The 17,449-nt window shown below is 43.7% G+C and overlaps 1 protein-coding gene across 1 annotated transcript in view; it reads right to left on the reverse strand.

Annotated features, from left to right (window-relative positions):
* ADAM12 (ADAM metallopeptidase domain 12) overlaps positions 1–17,449 on the reverse strand; it is a 121,059-nt gene that overhangs the window by 5,617 nt on the left and 97,993 nt on the right. The window contains exons 13-20 of the mRNA XM_026042442.1: positions 16,903–17,098; positions 9,104–9,212; positions 8,809–9,007; positions 6,007–6,084; positions 4,815–4,923; positions 3,039–3,174; positions 2,286–2,394; positions 1,654–1,836 (exon numbers count right to left, since the gene is read on the reverse strand). Coding sequence (XP_025898227.1) covers positions 1,654–1,836; positions 2,286–2,394; positions 3,039–3,174; positions 4,815–4,923; positions 6,007–6,084; positions 8,809–9,007; positions 9,104–9,212; positions 16,903–17,098 — 1,119 coding nt within the window. The remainder of the gene's footprint in view (positions 1–1,653; positions 1,837–2,285; positions 2,395–3,038; positions 3,175–4,814; positions 4,924–6,006; positions 6,085–8,808; positions 9,008–9,103; positions 9,213–16,902; positions 17,099–17,449) is intronic.

The following is a 17,449-nucleotide window of genomic DNA, read 5'->3' on the forward strand; positions in this document are numbered from 1 at the left end:
CTTGAACTGACATTATGGGCATAACTTCAAAAGCAGCTACTTCTGCTTATTCACTAATGGCAGCTCACTAGAGCGGAGCCCCTGTTTGCCCTGCTTCTGTTTCACACAGTGGCTGAAAATGGGAAATACCATTTTTTTCTTGCTTGGTTATATAACAAATAACCACAATTAACTTGAGCTGTTATTCGGGAAGGCTTTTTGGCAGGCTGAGCTCTGTCCCTCTTTGGCAGTGACAGTACCAGGGCTCTGGGATGCTGCTCGCCCCTTTATGTGGGTCTGGAAGGGGAAGGCACTTGCAGCAGGGCGTTCGGCTGCCTGCACATGTAGGGACAGCAGATACAGAGGCACCATCAGAGTGAGAAATGGAAACATGCTCTTGAAGAAAACCTTTTCTTCAGCTGCCTTTTACTAGTGGGAGATGGCATCAGCTAGTACCCTGCTGAGTGGGAAGATTTTTTTTCTTCTTCTTTAAGAACCATTTAATTGAGCAACTGCAGAGTAGTTATTTTATCTTGAATTGTGCATATTCCACACTATGTTTTAAGGAAAGCAAGAAAATAAATGATGAAACCACTGAAGTTAAAGGTAACAGATTTTCTATAAAACTCACTTTAGAAAGAATCAGTATTTCCCATTTCCCTAAAATAGAAAATTAATAACTGCCGAGATGGAAAAGGGAAGAAGGCAATGCTTAAATAATTTGGATGCAGTTAGTAAAAAATCTCTCCCCACTTAGACGAGAGCAAGTTTAAGTGATTCAATGTTCAGACTTAGCCCAAATTAGACATCCTTTCTCCACTGCCATAATACATATGCTCCCTGTCAGGGCAGCTCAGCACCATCTCTTCCTTTTTGTTTTTGTGGTTTTTTTCTCCCCACAGGTACCTTTCAAAGTGCTGCATTCAGCAGCATTCATCATAGTCATCTCCTCCTATACATCCCTGGGGAAGTGTGTCAGTCACAGGATTGCTGTGGGAGGAAGGCACTCTGCCCTGACATGCCCCAGCTGAATGGATGGCCACAGCCCCTTGAAATGCAGCTCTTTGTAGTAGTGCAAGCAAACCCCTATGCTACTCGTTTAGGACAGCACAGCAATAGTGATATGCCCTTATTTATATCTTGCATCACATCAAAAATATCCCAATGTCTATAACACAGAAAGAGCCGGATGCATGACCCCCCTCCTCCTTTACTAGAACACAGTCAAGCTACAGCTGCAACCAAAAACAACAGAAGATTTAGTACAGACAACTGCCTCTACACTGAATATGTCATTACAAAAATATGCCCAGTGCTCTATTTAAACTTTGCAACCAGAGGTATGTCTGTGAAATCGTGTGGGCACTTACAAATTTGCTCCTCAGATCTGTACTCTAAAATAAAGAAATCAATGTATACACTCAGCAGAACAGAGGCAGATCAAGCCAGTGCACCTTTCCATCTTGGGCAACACACCTGCAGCTGGGAACTGCGGTCATCTTTGTGAAATTATCTATACTGCATCGCTACCATTGTCCCAAGCACCCAGGAAACACTATGGAGAAAGGAGGACCATGAGAGACAAGAACAAAACTGCTCGTCACCACAGGCACATGTTCAAAGGCTAAACGTTCAATCGCGGAGAAGAGGAGCTGGAAGAAGAGCAGCGGGTACCTGGGGAAACCTAAGTGCGGGGTGAGCTGGCAGGGGCCTGCCGGGCACGGCGGGGGGCCGCGGCAGCTGGGGAAGGGGCGGCAGGACCCGCTGCGGCGTTTTCAGCTGCGGCACATCCGGCATCTTCACGGGGTTGCTGATGTCCACGCTCTGGCACGGCGGCAGCCTCCTGGGACCCTCTCCCTGGAACACACAGCCCAGCCCCAAAGGGCAGTGCAGAACTTCAGGGCGTAATTTAAACATTGTTGCTTTAAAATATATGATTTTTTTTCACTCCCTTTCTTTTCTGCTCTGCTTTAATCTACCTTCAACACCTCTTCTCAAAAGAGAGAGGCAATTAACAGCTTCCAGAGTCCTAATGAAACATAATCCGCCCCTGTTTAGATGCAGACATCTAGTGTAAGCAGCCTGCTATAGCTCAAGGTAAACTCCGTCTTTTCTGTGCATGACATCTTCACCTATCCCGAACTTGGAAATCATTAATAGATTTTGAATCTCACACCTTCACCCATTTACAGATTTGCAGTTGTATTTGATATTGAGATCATGCAATTACCAACTGTATAGCAACAAGTTACTTCATTGATACTGAAAATATGTATTGGGTTCTGTTTATATGAATTAGGACTTACCTTCTGCATGTTTGTATTTTGAGGCTTCCTGATCAGATTTTTACTGAGCGATGTGGAGTGAACGTGATTAGGCTCAGATGAATTGGGAGGTCTTGCTGGAGTCACAGACCTGCAGTTCAGTACACATTTATTGAACACAACGCTCTGCTTTATAATATGGTTTTAAACAGTAACCTCTTCTCAGAATGAGCTTCTGCAAGGGCTTTCTGACTTTCCATAGTAAACAAGCAAAGTAAAAATTGTCTAGCAGTCTGCCAGAATAAAAATAAATATTGATTTTTTTTTGAAACCACTAGTCTGTAAAATTAGCTTTTGCAATCTGTGGAAATGCAGCTTCGTAACACCCAAGAGACTATTCTAATGAATCTAACATTTAAACAGTAATGACCTCAAATATGGAAGTTTCAGTTCACTCGAGTGAGTTTAGATAAAAGGCCATACCACATAATGAAACTATTCCAAGCAAAGGGGACAAAGGCAATACTTCCTTTACTTTTTAATTTCTTATCACAAAAGAAAAGAGCTAGGCTGTCAAAAAGTGCATTATTTACTGACAATCAATGAAGTTAATCTAAAGCAGAAACCCGCTCTTGCTAAAATTCAGTAAAAATTCAGTGACTGCTTTCATTAAGACTGCCTCTTCGTAACTCATCATATTTGCACACTCTGTGATGCATGTCCAGGGTGAGAGTTGTCCTCTTTACAGCTTTCTGCTCATCTGTGTTAGAACATAATTAAGGAAACTGATCCTACCTTAGTTTCTCTATTGTTGTCTTTTTACTTGTAAACAGCAATCTCATGAAAGTCTTCCTTTTCAGGTACATGATGGACCCAGCAAAAACAAGGCACAGGATCGTTATCAGCACTCCTATTGTTAAACTCCTGTTATCTGAAAAAAAAAGCAGCTGCTGTTAGCTGAAGTGGGAGGTGTGTAAGGAGCAGGACATTGCAGTTAGAAACCCAGGCATGTGAGTAAACCATGTATTAAAGACTAATAAACTAGTATTTCTTTATCATGGTGCTTGAATTCTAGTTGTTTTTTCTTCTTTTCTTTTCACCATTTTCTTTTCAGCCTTCTCCTGGCTCAGCCTCAGCCACCTGGCACTCCTCTCCCAGCCCGACGCTGGTGCACAGCAGCGAAGAGTAAAGAGTAAATCCCCCACCATCCTAAATAATGAGTACAATTATTTAACTAAGATTATGCCATTGAGATTAATTTGTCTTTACCTAACAATTAAATATTTAAGGCTTCATAATAAGAAAGATGAAGAGTATCAAACAGAGCTGCTGGAAGTCAGCTGGGTGAAATCAGTTACTAAACACAAATGCAACCCTGTGCCATGTGTTACTAAGGCAAGTGTATTTTATTGAGCTAATCCTTCTGCAATTTCATGTGCAGAAAAGGGATGTGCAAAATAGATCATAAGCCAACACCACAAGTGTTCATATTTAAATCCGCAGGGCAGGGGGGAAAAAAAATCAGCTACTCTAGCAATTTCTGTATTTGTTTATTCCCAGTATTATCAAATGTGGTACTGTCTGTATAAATAGCTGGTAAAGCTACTACACCGCATTAAAACAGCTTAGAAAAAGTGCTCTGTATTGCTGAAGTGTGAGCTTGCAAAATACAAAACACACTATTTATCACTGCATAGACAATTGTAACCGGAGAACACCAATGTGGCACATTTTAATGCTATCCTCTGCAGTTCCCTAGCACGTAGGAACAAGGAAAATTGAGAAAGGATTCTACTGCCTTAGAATAAAATAAAACATTTAACGTCCATGCACTCGCCCTTGCTCAGTTTCTGAGCGTAGCTCTTTGCTTTCCTACCAGCTGTAAATAGCTGTTTAAAAAAGGTCTTTCACCAGTGCAATCTGAAGTGCTGCTGCGGCCGCGATGGTGACACAGAACGTGCAGCCTCGCAGTTCACTGCACTGCTACTGTCATACAGAGGGAAACATTGGGAAAACGTGTAAAAACTATCTATGAAATACAGTTTTAATCTGGTGTGGTCAGAAATCAGCCTTGGGCCACACTATGGAAGAAGACGGTGCAGTATCAAATACAGTCCTGATTTTCTGAGTAACAGTAGGCCATGTGTATGCCAAGCTTTGGCATTTGTAGTCACTGCATGTTCTGATTTTCATTAGACACACAGCTGTAGGAAGCGGGCTGTGCATACAAGGAAATAACGCCTTGAAGATGTGCTCAGTGTAGAATACTTGGGATAACGTTAGGTAACTCTAGAGTATTACAATATACCTGCCAGGGCAATAAAATATAACGAATATTGGTGTTAGCTCCTCATCCTCTGTTTATAGCAAGAGTATTTTCTACATATTTCAGGCTTACTGAACTCAAGCATGTATCTAAGAGAAAAAGAGTTTTCAAGTTGGTGTCAATGGATTTGAATGAAGCCTCTGGATTTACTGATTTACTTCCCAAATGTGCAGCCTCCTTATTAAGACCCTTTGTATTTCCCTTTTTGTCCGGGCAATGGTGGGTGAAGCAGGGTGGCCACCAACCTGCCTGCCGGACGGGCCCGCTGTCCAGGCTGCCACCGAAGCCCGGCTGGTCGCAGTGCGGCGGCGCCCACTCCGCCTCACAGTGACAGTTCTTCTTGTTGTTGCAGACCTTCAAGAACAGAGATAGGAGAAGTCTTACCCAAGAGCAGGCACAAGCCGGCCACAGCCGTCCCATCGCGTCCGTGCTGCCTGTGAAGCTCCATCGCTCACAATTTTGGTGGGTTTTCTCCAAGTTAAGGAAAAAGCAGCCAGAGCTGATCTGGCCAATGCTCCCTGCAGAGCAAGGGGCCACCAAAGGCTCCAGGCTTTGCCCTCAGGAGAGGCCACACAGTTGCATGTAGGTGCTTGTTACCTGATATAGGTTTTTAAAAGGAAGATTTAGGGCTTACAGCCAGTTGTCAGTGCTGCCCCTTTAGGCTGTTCTAACACTGACCATCACTGTTCAACCAGGGCCATGGAAAAACCGCACAGGATGATTGCACAGTGTTAATTTAAACACCATTTGCTTGGCTTAGGCTGGTTGTGTAAGATGAAAAATGAATCAGTAAAAATCCCCTCGCAGGAGAAGACTGAGTTTCCTATGTACCTTTCACTACGGCTGGCACAGCCTTTGACCAAAGCAAATGGGTCATTAGAAAAATCAAGTTTAATAAGGCATAGCTTGAAATAATTAACACTTTCACAACATGAAATAGGTTTCAAAATATTTAGGTATAATTAACTGAAATAGGTATCATCCTATTTTTCATCCCATGGGACTTTCATATCTCAAAACTATGGAATCTCCTCTTATTTTAATACTTTTGGAAATGCTTTTTTGAACTCTCTCAATGTAAATGCATATTTTAACTCTGCTGGGCCCACACAAAATGGTCCTGTTTGAAATGCTAATGAAAATTCTTCATTCTTCATGAAGGTTAGACTTTAAATAACAAAATTCCTTTTTATCACATATTGCTAATTAAAAAAAGATAATTACTACCTGATAAATATTCCTTTGTTAAATAACTTCACTTCTTGCAATTCATATAAGGGACACTGAAAATTGAAATATGGGAGAAAAGAAGTATTGCAAAGGCTTTCACTAATCTATTCCAGAGAATCACGGATCCCAAAGCTATTGCCCGCAGTTTCTCATGCTGAACAAGGGCTTTGGACTCGCTGCAAGGGCAGCCGATCCTGTAGCACTTACACCACGTCCATGGCACTTGGTCACACATTTCTGCACACCAAACACACTCGTATTCTGGCACCGGCGATTAAGACAAATCTGCAAAATAGGGCGCGAAGAAGAGTTTTAATGGGTGCTGGAACCGCTGCTGCTCCCCAGGAGCCCCAGCCCTTCCCAGCACTCCTCCTTCACTTCATTTTATTAGGTAATTAAAAATTCCCAGCATTTTTCCCTAGCTCTGGCTGCATTTGTGTCCTCACAGAGAGCAGGTGGCTCCTGGACAGGCTCGGGTCTGGAAGTCAGCACCGTTCTGGCTAGAGCAAGAGCCCAGCAGTGATTTACGCTAGCACAGAATCTGACCCCAGGACAACCGGAGTGTTTTCCAGAGGTCATCAGGACAGACGGGCTCATTTCTGTCCTTCGGGAGAACCGAGACCGTTGTAACAGGCAGCTTTCCCAGGCTAAATTATTTTTTGATGTCAAACATAAGCCAGCCTTACATAACGGTACAATAATAGTCTTACAGGAAATAATCAAATGCTATATGCAAAGTAATCAAATGCTAAGGTTATTTTGTTTTCCAGTCATTACTTTACTCTGCCGATGTGACTGAGATTTGGGATAAAAGGTGCCATCTAGTAGAGCTATCAAACAGTCAAAATGAGTGATGAAGCTGTCAGTGATGAGAAGTTATCCTACTAAAATTTGGAAGGAAAAAGGAAGATAAAAAAAAGAAATGAAGCCTAAAATGACTATTACAAACCTTTGCTGACCAAAAGCCTTCCCCTCTGCCCCCCAAAGGTAGAAACAGGGCACACTTTTGCTCCCACTTAACTGCAGCTCATCTCAGTAATACTAAAAGTCAGTCACAATAATTAGCATGAAACTGGGAAAAGTGTTGAAGGGGACGACAGGGATGCTTAATCAGGGCACTTATCCCCTGGGGAGAAGGAAAAATGGGAGGAAATTAGAGGGAATTGGCATCAACATGCATGCGCAGAGAATAGGGGTTGATTGCAGCCCTGCTCCCCATTCAGAGCTTCCCAGCGTGGCAGCACGCAGCCTCCTCAGCACGTTAACGTGGCTGCATTTCAAATTGGGGATCTGCGGCTTAGAAAGCTCAAGAATATTTAAATTCATATTCTTAACCCATAATACAAACGCACTAATGTCCTCCAAGTAAAACATACAATTTCATAAGTATTAGCCTGCATATTCTATAGTGTGTATGTGTATGATTAGATAGATTAGAAAGATTAAATACTCATTAGTAAAACATAATGGGGTGCTTCTCCAGTGTTGAATTTTCTTTCAAAAGACATTTTACAGACTCTTTTATAATAGATTGCCTTAGAAATGTTATAAGGGTTGTTTTCTTGTAACAGGATTGCCACTGCCTTAGGAACATGTTTTAAACCTGTTCTCAATGCAGTGTGCTAAAGCAACACAATTCAAAAGCATTCAGAAATTCAGAGGCTTAATGAATTTATCACAAATTATCACAGCTCTATTTTTTCCCTCTATTTCCCAGCAAGACATGGAGGATATGGAAAGAAACCTTCTTGTGGCCTCCTGTCCATTCCTGACTCCTGCAAACCCAGGACTGTCTCCCATCTCTGTGCTCCTCTTCTCTCCAAATAAAAATCCCAGGACACTCACATGCAATTCGGACTACTCTCATACCGGATATTTTACAACACTTGCAAAAATATGAGCGCACTAAAATCAGTTTGGATGGCTGAACATCAGTCAGCTGAACACTGTATTTCCTCAAAGTTCTTACTGTGATAGCTCTTCCTGCAATTGGAAGTAGGGGGAGAAATCATAATCAGTTCCCAAACCTAGCAAAGCTAGGGAGAAGTCTGCAAAACTACCAAGAAATGCCATAAACATTGACATTAAAATTACCCCAAAATCTCAAATTTTACATTTCTTATTATAACGGGTAGCCAGTTGAAACTAAGCCCGCAGCCCCGGACAGCAGCCAGTCACGGGTGCAGAAGCAGCTGCATAAAAACATTAGAGGTGCAGGGCAAACTGCAGCCCAGGATCTGCTGAGCCTCAACCCACAGCTCTTGCAGCGTTTCCCCCTGCGAAACTCTCTCCTCGCTTTTGAACACACTCAAACTGTTGACATCAGCAGCATTTTGAGGCACTAAGTTGTGCAGTTTTCACAGCATGGAAGTGTGATCGGCAGAAAAGCCTTTCCCCTTCTGTTTGGAGCAAACTCCTCAACTATGTCATTGGTTTCGTGCTTAGGCATCACTGTCCCCTGCTCTCATCTCCAGCTACTCCAGATTTTAAGTAAGTACTTGGAAAATCTTTTAAAACTGCCAGATCTTGTCACTGATCTGAAATGCTGAGAGCAACACTCACTACCAGTGGTGCAAAGGGCAGGTGGGAAATTTAAGTGCTGAACCCTGAAACTTCAACATGAGAGTCAATTTAATGCTAAGCCCTAGGCCTCATTTCTATCACCAAAAATGCTGAACACATCCTGATTTCATTAATTACCCTGCAATGTATTTTGCTGTACTTGTTTGGCAGAAAGCCTCTATCCAACACGGATGGAGATGTGGGGCTGGCCCATCAAGTCACATATAAAGATGAGCAAATTGCATCGCACCAGCAACATCAGTTCAAATCAGCAGCCAAAGAAGGCAGTAAAGACCTGCCTCCATGTGAGCACAAGAAACCGCAACAACCCCCTAATTCCCTAAGGAAAAAAGAAATCCCAAAGCAAAACTCTGCTCAGCTTTGCCATTGCAACCCCCTTTGCTGCAGCAGGTTGCTTGCACGGCCGGCAGCATTTTGGAGCCTTACTTTTCCATCTGCGCACTTGGTTCCTGAGAGCACAAGCCCGGGATCCGGCATATCATCCCCTAGGTACACGTGGGTGCCGCGGCACAGGATCTTTCCACCTTCCTGAAGCGGGATATTAGTTTCTATGGAAACAGCATTGGTACCAATTACAGGTCGGTTTGCTCCCCCTTGACACTGAATTTTTCCACATTTAGCGTCTCTGAAGGAAATAAGCAAAACCAAAAATTAGTGGAATAACCATGGGGGCTGCGAGCCCCTCTCCCCGCTCTCACAGGCGTGCAGAGAAGGGCCCTACCTGGGCTCGCACTTGGCAAAGGAGCCCTTGGAGTCCTTGCCGCAGTTCCCGTAGGGATCCCCTGCCGAATTGACTCTCTCGAAGCAGATCCCAGGCGCTGGTTTCGCACCTGGAACACAAACACATCACCACTTTCACCTGCTACAAGGTGTTCTTAATCATCGTCCCTTAGCTCCGCCGCTGTTGGAGGGGGAGGTTAGGTGTGTCCTGCGTGTTGATGAGAGCCGGGGAACCAGATGTGCTTGATCAGCATGCTAATTGGAGAGCCCAGCGTGCGGGTTCTCCACAGATATTTGTCTTTCTGGGCATTGCTGAGTAATAAACAACACACAATTCCTTCTTTGGGGGAATTTCTAGATTATGTCCCCCTTGAGAATCCTCCTAGGACACAAAAACTTGCAGAAAATGCCAAACTTGCAGAAAATGCCAGATCTATTAAGAAAGATGCAGGCCAGCTGGTGAGGTTCTTTTTTTTTTTTTTTTTTATACAGAAGCTCACATGATTTTAGTGAAAGCCCAGGAGCTGGAGCCAAAGAAAACTCTTTTAAAGAAAGGCCTTTTAAAGTTCAGTTCAGCCCAGTGAGGAACCAGAATAAATCCTGTTGCAAAACTATGTGGCCATAAAAGCACATGACACAGCAAAGGGAAAATGCTGCAATTAGCTCAAGGAGAGCAGAGGAAACTATCCCCACCTCAAGCCTTTCTAAAGCCATACCTGAGAGGAAGAGAGAGCTTGAAAGGGGTTATTCCTTGGTGGCACAAGTAGGGGTCTGGGAGCAGCTGGTTCCTGCTATTGCCTTTCCTAAAGCAGACACACTCTAATACCAAATTACTTCTGTGATGGGAGAAATCTTGGAAATACTTGTGTGGTCAGATTGGTCACCCCTACTTCTACGTTTTAGATGTTAGAAGGTAACGTCCAGTCTTATCTCTTATCCAAAACAACTCTTGTCCACTATTTTCCAGCCTTAGAATTTCCCCCTCCCATTAGAATTTCATCCCTTCTTTCTAATTTGAAGTCCCAGATTTTATTTTCAGGCAATAACTGTTGCAAAAATACTATTTTTATAGGGTCCTTTGCTCAGGCTCTTTAGTATTTGCTCTAATACTAAATTATTAAATTATCTCTAATTGCTTCCCAATGACGTATTTCATAACACATTCTGGTCACTGCCAACGTTTCAAGTGCTCCAACAAGCAGATTTGGGATGGAGATGGGATGGGAGGAGACCCACCAGCTACATCTCTGAGCAGACACCTAGAGAGCTGTCTCCATCAGCCGCTGATAAAGCTGTGCTGGAAAGCCATTTTTCAGAATAAAATCTCTCACAGAGAACACAAACCAGAAGTGTTGTCCTTTTGATAGATCAGCCCAAGTCAAACAAACAGAATTGACAATAAATGATGTGATAGCCTAGAGGCTGAGAATATACGATTTTTCACAACATCCCTTGATTTTAGGAGAGACAGAATATCTGAGTTAACGTCAGTTTTCAAATGTTTTGAGCTGCTTCCAAATGTGTAAGCATATAGCTGTGAGCAAAACATGGATCATTTATTTAAACTATCCTGAAGATTTCTCCTGAAAGTCTTCAAAGAGGAAGAAGGTTAAAGAAGGGTTCCAATTCCTAGAGACAAAAATACAAATATGATAGTAAAACCTACAGTTAGCACATCTCCTTTTCCTAATAATGCAGAGATTAAAGCCTCAATTAATTATCTGCATTTCACAGTTGGAAGCTTGACTAATAGTATATACTGCTGAACAGCAATATAATGCTATTAAGGACAAAGCATTAAAACTTGGAGAGGTTTAGGAGGGCGCCGTCTCTTCCTCCTAACATTTTTTACATGCAGACAGGAGAACTCGGAAAGCAGGGCACAGAATATGAGCTGCTGCTTCCCTGGAGAGAAGGACAAGAGTTTGAAATTCTTTGGAAGATTACTATCAAGCTTGCTGAGTTCAGAATATTTCTCAAGTCTGGGAGTATTAAAAGGGACTCACACAGGATCCTTTCACTTCTTTTCATTAAACCACAAGCAATAATCATAAATCAACAAAAGCATCCAGACAAGGCACTGTGCAAAAAGCAAAAATATGAATTCCATTTTCAGCATGTAGTTTCCTCCTCATCTTTCCAGGGCAGCAACATTAACTATTCAGCATGATACAGACATTAAAATGTGCATATACTATGCCAGCTTTAGAACAGGGAGGAAGGGAAGGAAAAAAAGACAATGTGAGTAAAAGGCTGAATAAAACTGACTGCTTCTTCCCCAACAACTGCAGAGAATGTCTTGCTCAGACCTAATTTCCCCAAGCAATAAGGACCTGTGTCAACCATAGCCCTATGCAAGTGCCTTCCTTTGTGGCTGGGAATCCTGTGCCGAGATGTTCAACCAAAGCAGCATCATTGCAACGACTGGTGGCTTCCTTGGAGCTTGGAGGACATGGTGGCAGCGGCCCAGAGCACAGACTTGCCTCCCTCAGCGTGATGTGGAGCTCCAGGGACTGCTACAAGCTAAATAACTGCTAGCAGACTTGTGCTTTGCCTCTAGATGACCTGAAAAAGGTCTTGGAAGGATATGGGATTCCTGAAAAACTTAAAGAGTTTAGGGTGTATATATATATATATATATATATATTCCCTTTTCATTTGGAGATTTTTTTTGGTCTTTTTTTGTTTGTTTGTTTTGAATGTAGAAGTGAAGCATGCTACACAGGATGGAAGCCACCATTTGGGAAGGGCAACACATCTGCAGCATCGTTTCAGGGCTCAGACAGTGAGCTTTACCTCCATCCAACAGTGAGCTTTACCTCCTTCCAACTCCCGGCAAGAGAACAGATCTCCCGGAGGACGACAAAATGCTCCTCTGCCAGGTTCTGAGCACTCTTCATACAAAAACACCTGCTACCAGCAATCCCTGGGGGCCTGGAGACCAAAATATAGCTCCATTTTCTCTTTCCTAAAGGAAAGGATAGCACACTGTGGCTTGGGATTTAGATGGCTTTTCCTTCTCCTGGCTAGTTCCTGTCAAGATGAGGACTTCATTATGGCTGGAAACATGTAAGACCATACGAAACTGAACAGATGGAGCTACCAAGTTAAAAGGAAGTTTTCAGAGGATCCTAAAGGAAGAGAATCGAAATGTGTTTCTGGTGGAAAGCCATTTATCACGATTGCACCACAAAATGTGAAGCAGAAAGCGCCGCCTTTCTCTATTCTGCTCCCTCAACAGGCAATGACAAAATGATTTGTGAAGGACACCCGGCGGTTATTAAGTGCTTTGAACTGGATGAGCAGAGTTGATTTCACTTTGCTATTGATAATTACGGTATCGCGACCCTGTAATTAAGGTCCTGTCAGCCTTACCAGGCCAAGGAATTAAACCACACGTTTAAACCTGCAGCAGGTCAGAGCTCAGCGTGGAGCTGTCAGCCCGGGGACGCCTCCCCAGCGCCCGACGTGTGTATTGATGAACTCGCTAGAGGGTCACCGTGCAGAGCAGAGCTACGGAGCTAGAAGCCATGCGGAAATGCCGGGTCCTCCCACATCGCCCCGGAGCTGCCTCCATGGACAAGCACCTTCGCAGCAGCCAGAAGAGAGGAATTCCTCACCATGGTGCTGATTCTGAGCAGAGGCAAACACCGCTTAGCAGATTGGTGGTGGAAGTGAGGATAGTTAGCCTCAGTTCCCAGCGGTGCCGCAGACTTACTTTATAAAGCGTATGCTGTACCCACATAGTGCCTATACGGCTCTGGGAAAGGAAAAAAGGCACAAGCTGGTACTCAGAGTACTAACAGGCACCATAAAAGACTGTATAAGCAAACATAAAAATAAAAATACAGTGCTAGGTAGCACATAGTTAACACCTGGATTTCAGATCTCGTTGAGTCTGTTTTACTGCACTGAGGATGCAGCCCATGATCTTTCTTTGGCTTCTCTCTTCATCTAGGTGATCCCTGCTGTTTAAGTCTGAAAGAGTGGGACAGCTCTGAGCTGCTCTTTCTGCATTTACGGAGTATGCACAGAGCTTAAAGCCTGTTGCATCCCCAGTCCCCGGCCATAAATATGCAATGATCAAGGTAGATTGGGTTTCCTGCTTGTGCTAAATGGTGTTTTCAATTTTTACAGTGCTCAGATAAATCAATATTCTCCCAGAAGTAGTTTGATCAGCTGATTTAGACGAGGAAGCCCCATATTACTTCATCTTTACTTTGCTCATAGGGCCGTATTTGGGAAAAATAATGCAAAGCACTCACAGCAGTGCGGGCCCCTGTAACAAATATTGACATTAAAATTACGATTGCTCCCGTGTAAACAAATTTGTCTATTGGATGAATTTAAGTGTGTTCTAATTACTAAGTCAATGACTGCCATTGGCTCCCCAAACTCATTGCATTTTCTCCTCTTGGGGAAAACATACTGACAAACATTTCTTTTCCAGCCCTAAAAGATCTCCTTCCAGCCAATGCAGAAAGTGACAGCAGCCTAAAACGGAGATCTTCTCTTCCAAGGTAATCAATAATTTCTCTTAAGTAGTTTTATCTGTGTATCTAGTTGCTCCCTGAAAATGCCAATGCAGTTAGACAGTATAAAAGGTGCTGCTGTCGCTGCATCTTTCAGTCACGCTGCTATCGATAGGTCAAATCAGTGCAATTTGACATTTTGGAATATGAAAGAAAAAGGTTTCAAGTTCTTCACGCATGTTGCTCTTTAAAGGTAAAAATGACAAGAATTAAGGAAAGAAGAGACAAGTCTCTGTGTTCCGAGAGCAGAGCAGAATGACCTGGGTCTTCAACAGGCGTTTATGGCCCTTGTGAGTCTGCCCAAGTACTCCCTTCTCCTACCCCATGCTCTCCATCCCGCTCCCACCTTGGGATGGTGGGAACAGGTTAGAGATGTTGGGTGGGAAGTCTCAGCTTGGAGGCTAGCAAGGAAGACCCAAGCACGTACATGGTGTGACGCGCTTTCGTCCAAGTGGGCAAGACAGATCTCTCAGAAACACAGGGAAAATAACAGTTTGCTATAATTACTATTCAGCTCCAAATCCCTGTTTTTATTAGATAGGAAATAATAGAAAGTATTTCTCCATTTGAACTGAACTTATCTGTTGAACATAACAAAGAAACCCAACGTAATGCAAGCATTTCTTTCTGGAAACATACTTCTTGCTCAGCCTAATATAAACAAGCTCTGATAATGCTCATCACTTTTCTTTAACCAGACAGATCTAAAAAAAAAATTACCATCAACATTTATCATTGGGCTACTGGACATCTGCAACCCAGTGAATAAAGAAAGATATAGAAAAGAATACTCTGATAAGGAATTCAATATGTATTAAATAGAGTTTGAATGAAAGTTATTCTATTTTGTTCTGCATGGATTTATTCTATTGGGAGAAAAAAGAATTAATGTAAATGAACTATGACCTGTTTCTGCTCTGTTATAGCTTGTATAAAAATAAGCCAACAACCCACACAATTACCCTCCACCCACATTTTAAAAAACATTTTTAAACAATTACAGTAATATGGTAAAAGGTTCAAATGTATCTTTTTGATTAAAAGCCCAGAGAAAATATCTTGGAATATTCTAGTCTCCCTTTGCTTCTGCAAATCAAAGGTGGGGTTTTGTTTTGTTGATTTTCCATCACTGTCGGCTTTCTGATTAAACATGAGTTTAAAAACTCGTGTCCACTGGCACCAAGAGGCAACCCCCTTCCCCAGGCACAGACACAGCACCCCTTTAAGCGCTGTTAATCAGGGGGACAGCATCCAGGAACCCACCTTGCGCCCTCGACCCGGCTGCTCCCTTGCCAGAGCTCAGCAACTCCATTTTTCCACTTGGACAAAACATCTGTTGCTGTCACACCACTCTCATTAAAAACAGAGAGACAGTTCTGGTCCCCCCTGCGGAGTCTGGCTCCACTACCTCCACCAAAAATATTTCCAGTCTATCCTTGCACCAGCGAGGGCAGACTAAGCCTTGCCATCGCGGTTTGGAGGCAGCGCTTTCTTAGGAAACGAGCCTGGCAATGGAGCTCTCTGGAGTTCAGCTCGCTGACCTTCAGCCGAAATTTCTCAGCGACAGAAATTACTAGCAGTCCTGCTGAGCAAGTTTCCATGGCATGGGAAACTCTTTCATAAGGAGATTTGGTTTTATACAAGGGAAAACAGCTCTGTATCCAGGGGATGAAAATTCCCAGTATGACTAAGAGTGGAGGCTCTAAGTGTACATGCCTCCATGAGCTCATGCTCAGGCTATGACACGAGTGGGATTCACAAGGGTGTTTCAGATGCATGATCTGCACCACGCGGGGACTTTAATTATGAACTGGAACTCCTCTCCAACATTACACATCACCAAGAGAGCTCTTCCCTTCTATCTCCATTAGTGGCTTTATTTCTTGAGCTGCTTTAATGCTCTTTAAAAAAGATTTGCAAATGGTCCAACTTGCTATGAAGATAGCAGATAAACACTTCAATAGGCTTCTGATGAGGGCTCTGACCATGAGAATGGTGTGTGTCAGTATATATATGTTTTAAAATGGAGTCAAAAGCACAGAGATACTGAATTGAAAGGGACTAAGAGAGTGGAAGAAGTTAACTTGAAAGAAATAGTAAAACCTAGCTCTAATACAGTGTGGCAGCATTCAAAGTGTTTTTCCAATTTGTGAGAGAGGGAACTGAGATGCTGAAGGAGACGTGACTTGTCCAAGGTGACTCAGCAAGCAAAAGAATCCACGTTTCCTGAGTTATTGCTGGTATTTCAGCTGAAAAGCCGGAGGACATAACAGGGAGGCGAACTGCCTTCTTGGAAAATCATTTATTTAAGATAACCCAAGAGATCATGCTATTAGATTTTTGCAAAAAGTCAATGAATTCCCAAGGGAGAATAAAACCTCTCTGTGCTTCAGTGCATATGCTGCCAAGGGTATTATTAGGAGGCAGGTTTATAGGGGAACACCAATTAATAGATGCACACACCAATACATGAGTCTCATGCTAATATCCAATGCCGAGCTCTGGTTTGGGATGTAGGGAGACATCTTCTATGTTTTGCAGATGAGCAGTTTAGAGCATGGGTCGGGGGGTTACATACCCCTCTGGAAAGTGATGAGATTTTAACTTGACTCAGCAGCATTCAGCCCTCTGCACAGGGCCGTATCAAAGGTAACATCAAACAGTCTGCCCAGGTTCCTACAGCCAGTCACTGCAGCGCTGCAGAATGAGCAGTCCTCACAGAATCACAGAATGGTTGAGGTTAGAAGGGACCTCTAGGGATCATCTAGTCCAACCCCCTGCTCCAGCAGGGACACCTGGAGCACATGGCACAGGGTGGCATCCAGGTGGGCTGGGAAGATCTCCAGAGCAGGAGTGTCCCCAGCCTCCCTGGGCAGCCTGGGCCAGGGCTCGGGCACCCTCACAGTGAAGAAGTTCTTCCCCACATGGAGATGGAGCTGCCTATGTTACAACTTACACCCACTACCCCTTGTCCTGTCACTGGCCACCACTGAGAAGAGCCTGGCCCCTTCCTCCCTACATCCCCCCTTCATGAACTTATACATGTCAATCAGACTCCCTCTCAGCCTTCTCCTCTCCCTCCTGCTGCCAGGCCTGAGCAGGACTTCAAATCAAGAGGAAAACAAATCCCCAGACGATTCCCTCATTATTCAGTCCTCCACCAAAGATCAGGTCCAGATTGGCACGCAACCAAATTGCCCCGAATCCACCTGCCCTCCCAATCCTTCTCAGGCCTGCCCGGCGAGTGGGGCGGCTGGTGGGCGCTCACCTGGGCCCCACAGCGTGATGCACTGCTGCTCGTGGGTCTGGCAGATGCCGTTGTAGCAGTAGCCGTCCACGCGCTGGCAAGCGTGGCCGTCGTGCAGGTAGACGTTGGCCGGGCACTGCGGGCTGGCGCCCGTGCAGAACTCAGGCAGATCGCAGGAATTACTTGACTCTCTGCAAGAAATCCCCGCTGGTTTTAACTGAAAAACAAACACACCCCTTGAGCCGCTGTAATTCCACTCGCTAAGGTATGCAGTGGCAGAAGCCGTGCAGCACACAAACAGCTTTTTTTGTTTGTGTTTGTTTTTTGGTGGCTCTGCATCAAATGACCACATCGAATGGCATAAATATGCACATTTATTCAAGAAATGTTGCAAAGAATTTGGCACATTTTTGGAACAAGGGCCAAACTGAGCTCGCGGTTGCAAACATGCCCCACGTGGCTCAGGTCAGAGGAGAATCCGGCCTGTTCTTGGTCTGCAAGTATGGGTCAGTTTTTCAGATTTTTGTAATTCTGCTTTTTTTTTTTTTTTTTTTTTTTTTTTTTTTTT

This window comes from Nothoprocta perdicaria, unplaced genomic scaffold (genome assembly GCF_003342845.1).
Source record: "Nothoprocta perdicaria isolate Ctin4 unplaced genomic scaffold, notPer1 scaffold_301, whole genome shotgun sequence".
NCBI lineage: Eukaryota > Metazoa > Chordata > Aves > Tinamiformes > Tinamidae > Nothoprocta > Nothoprocta perdicaria.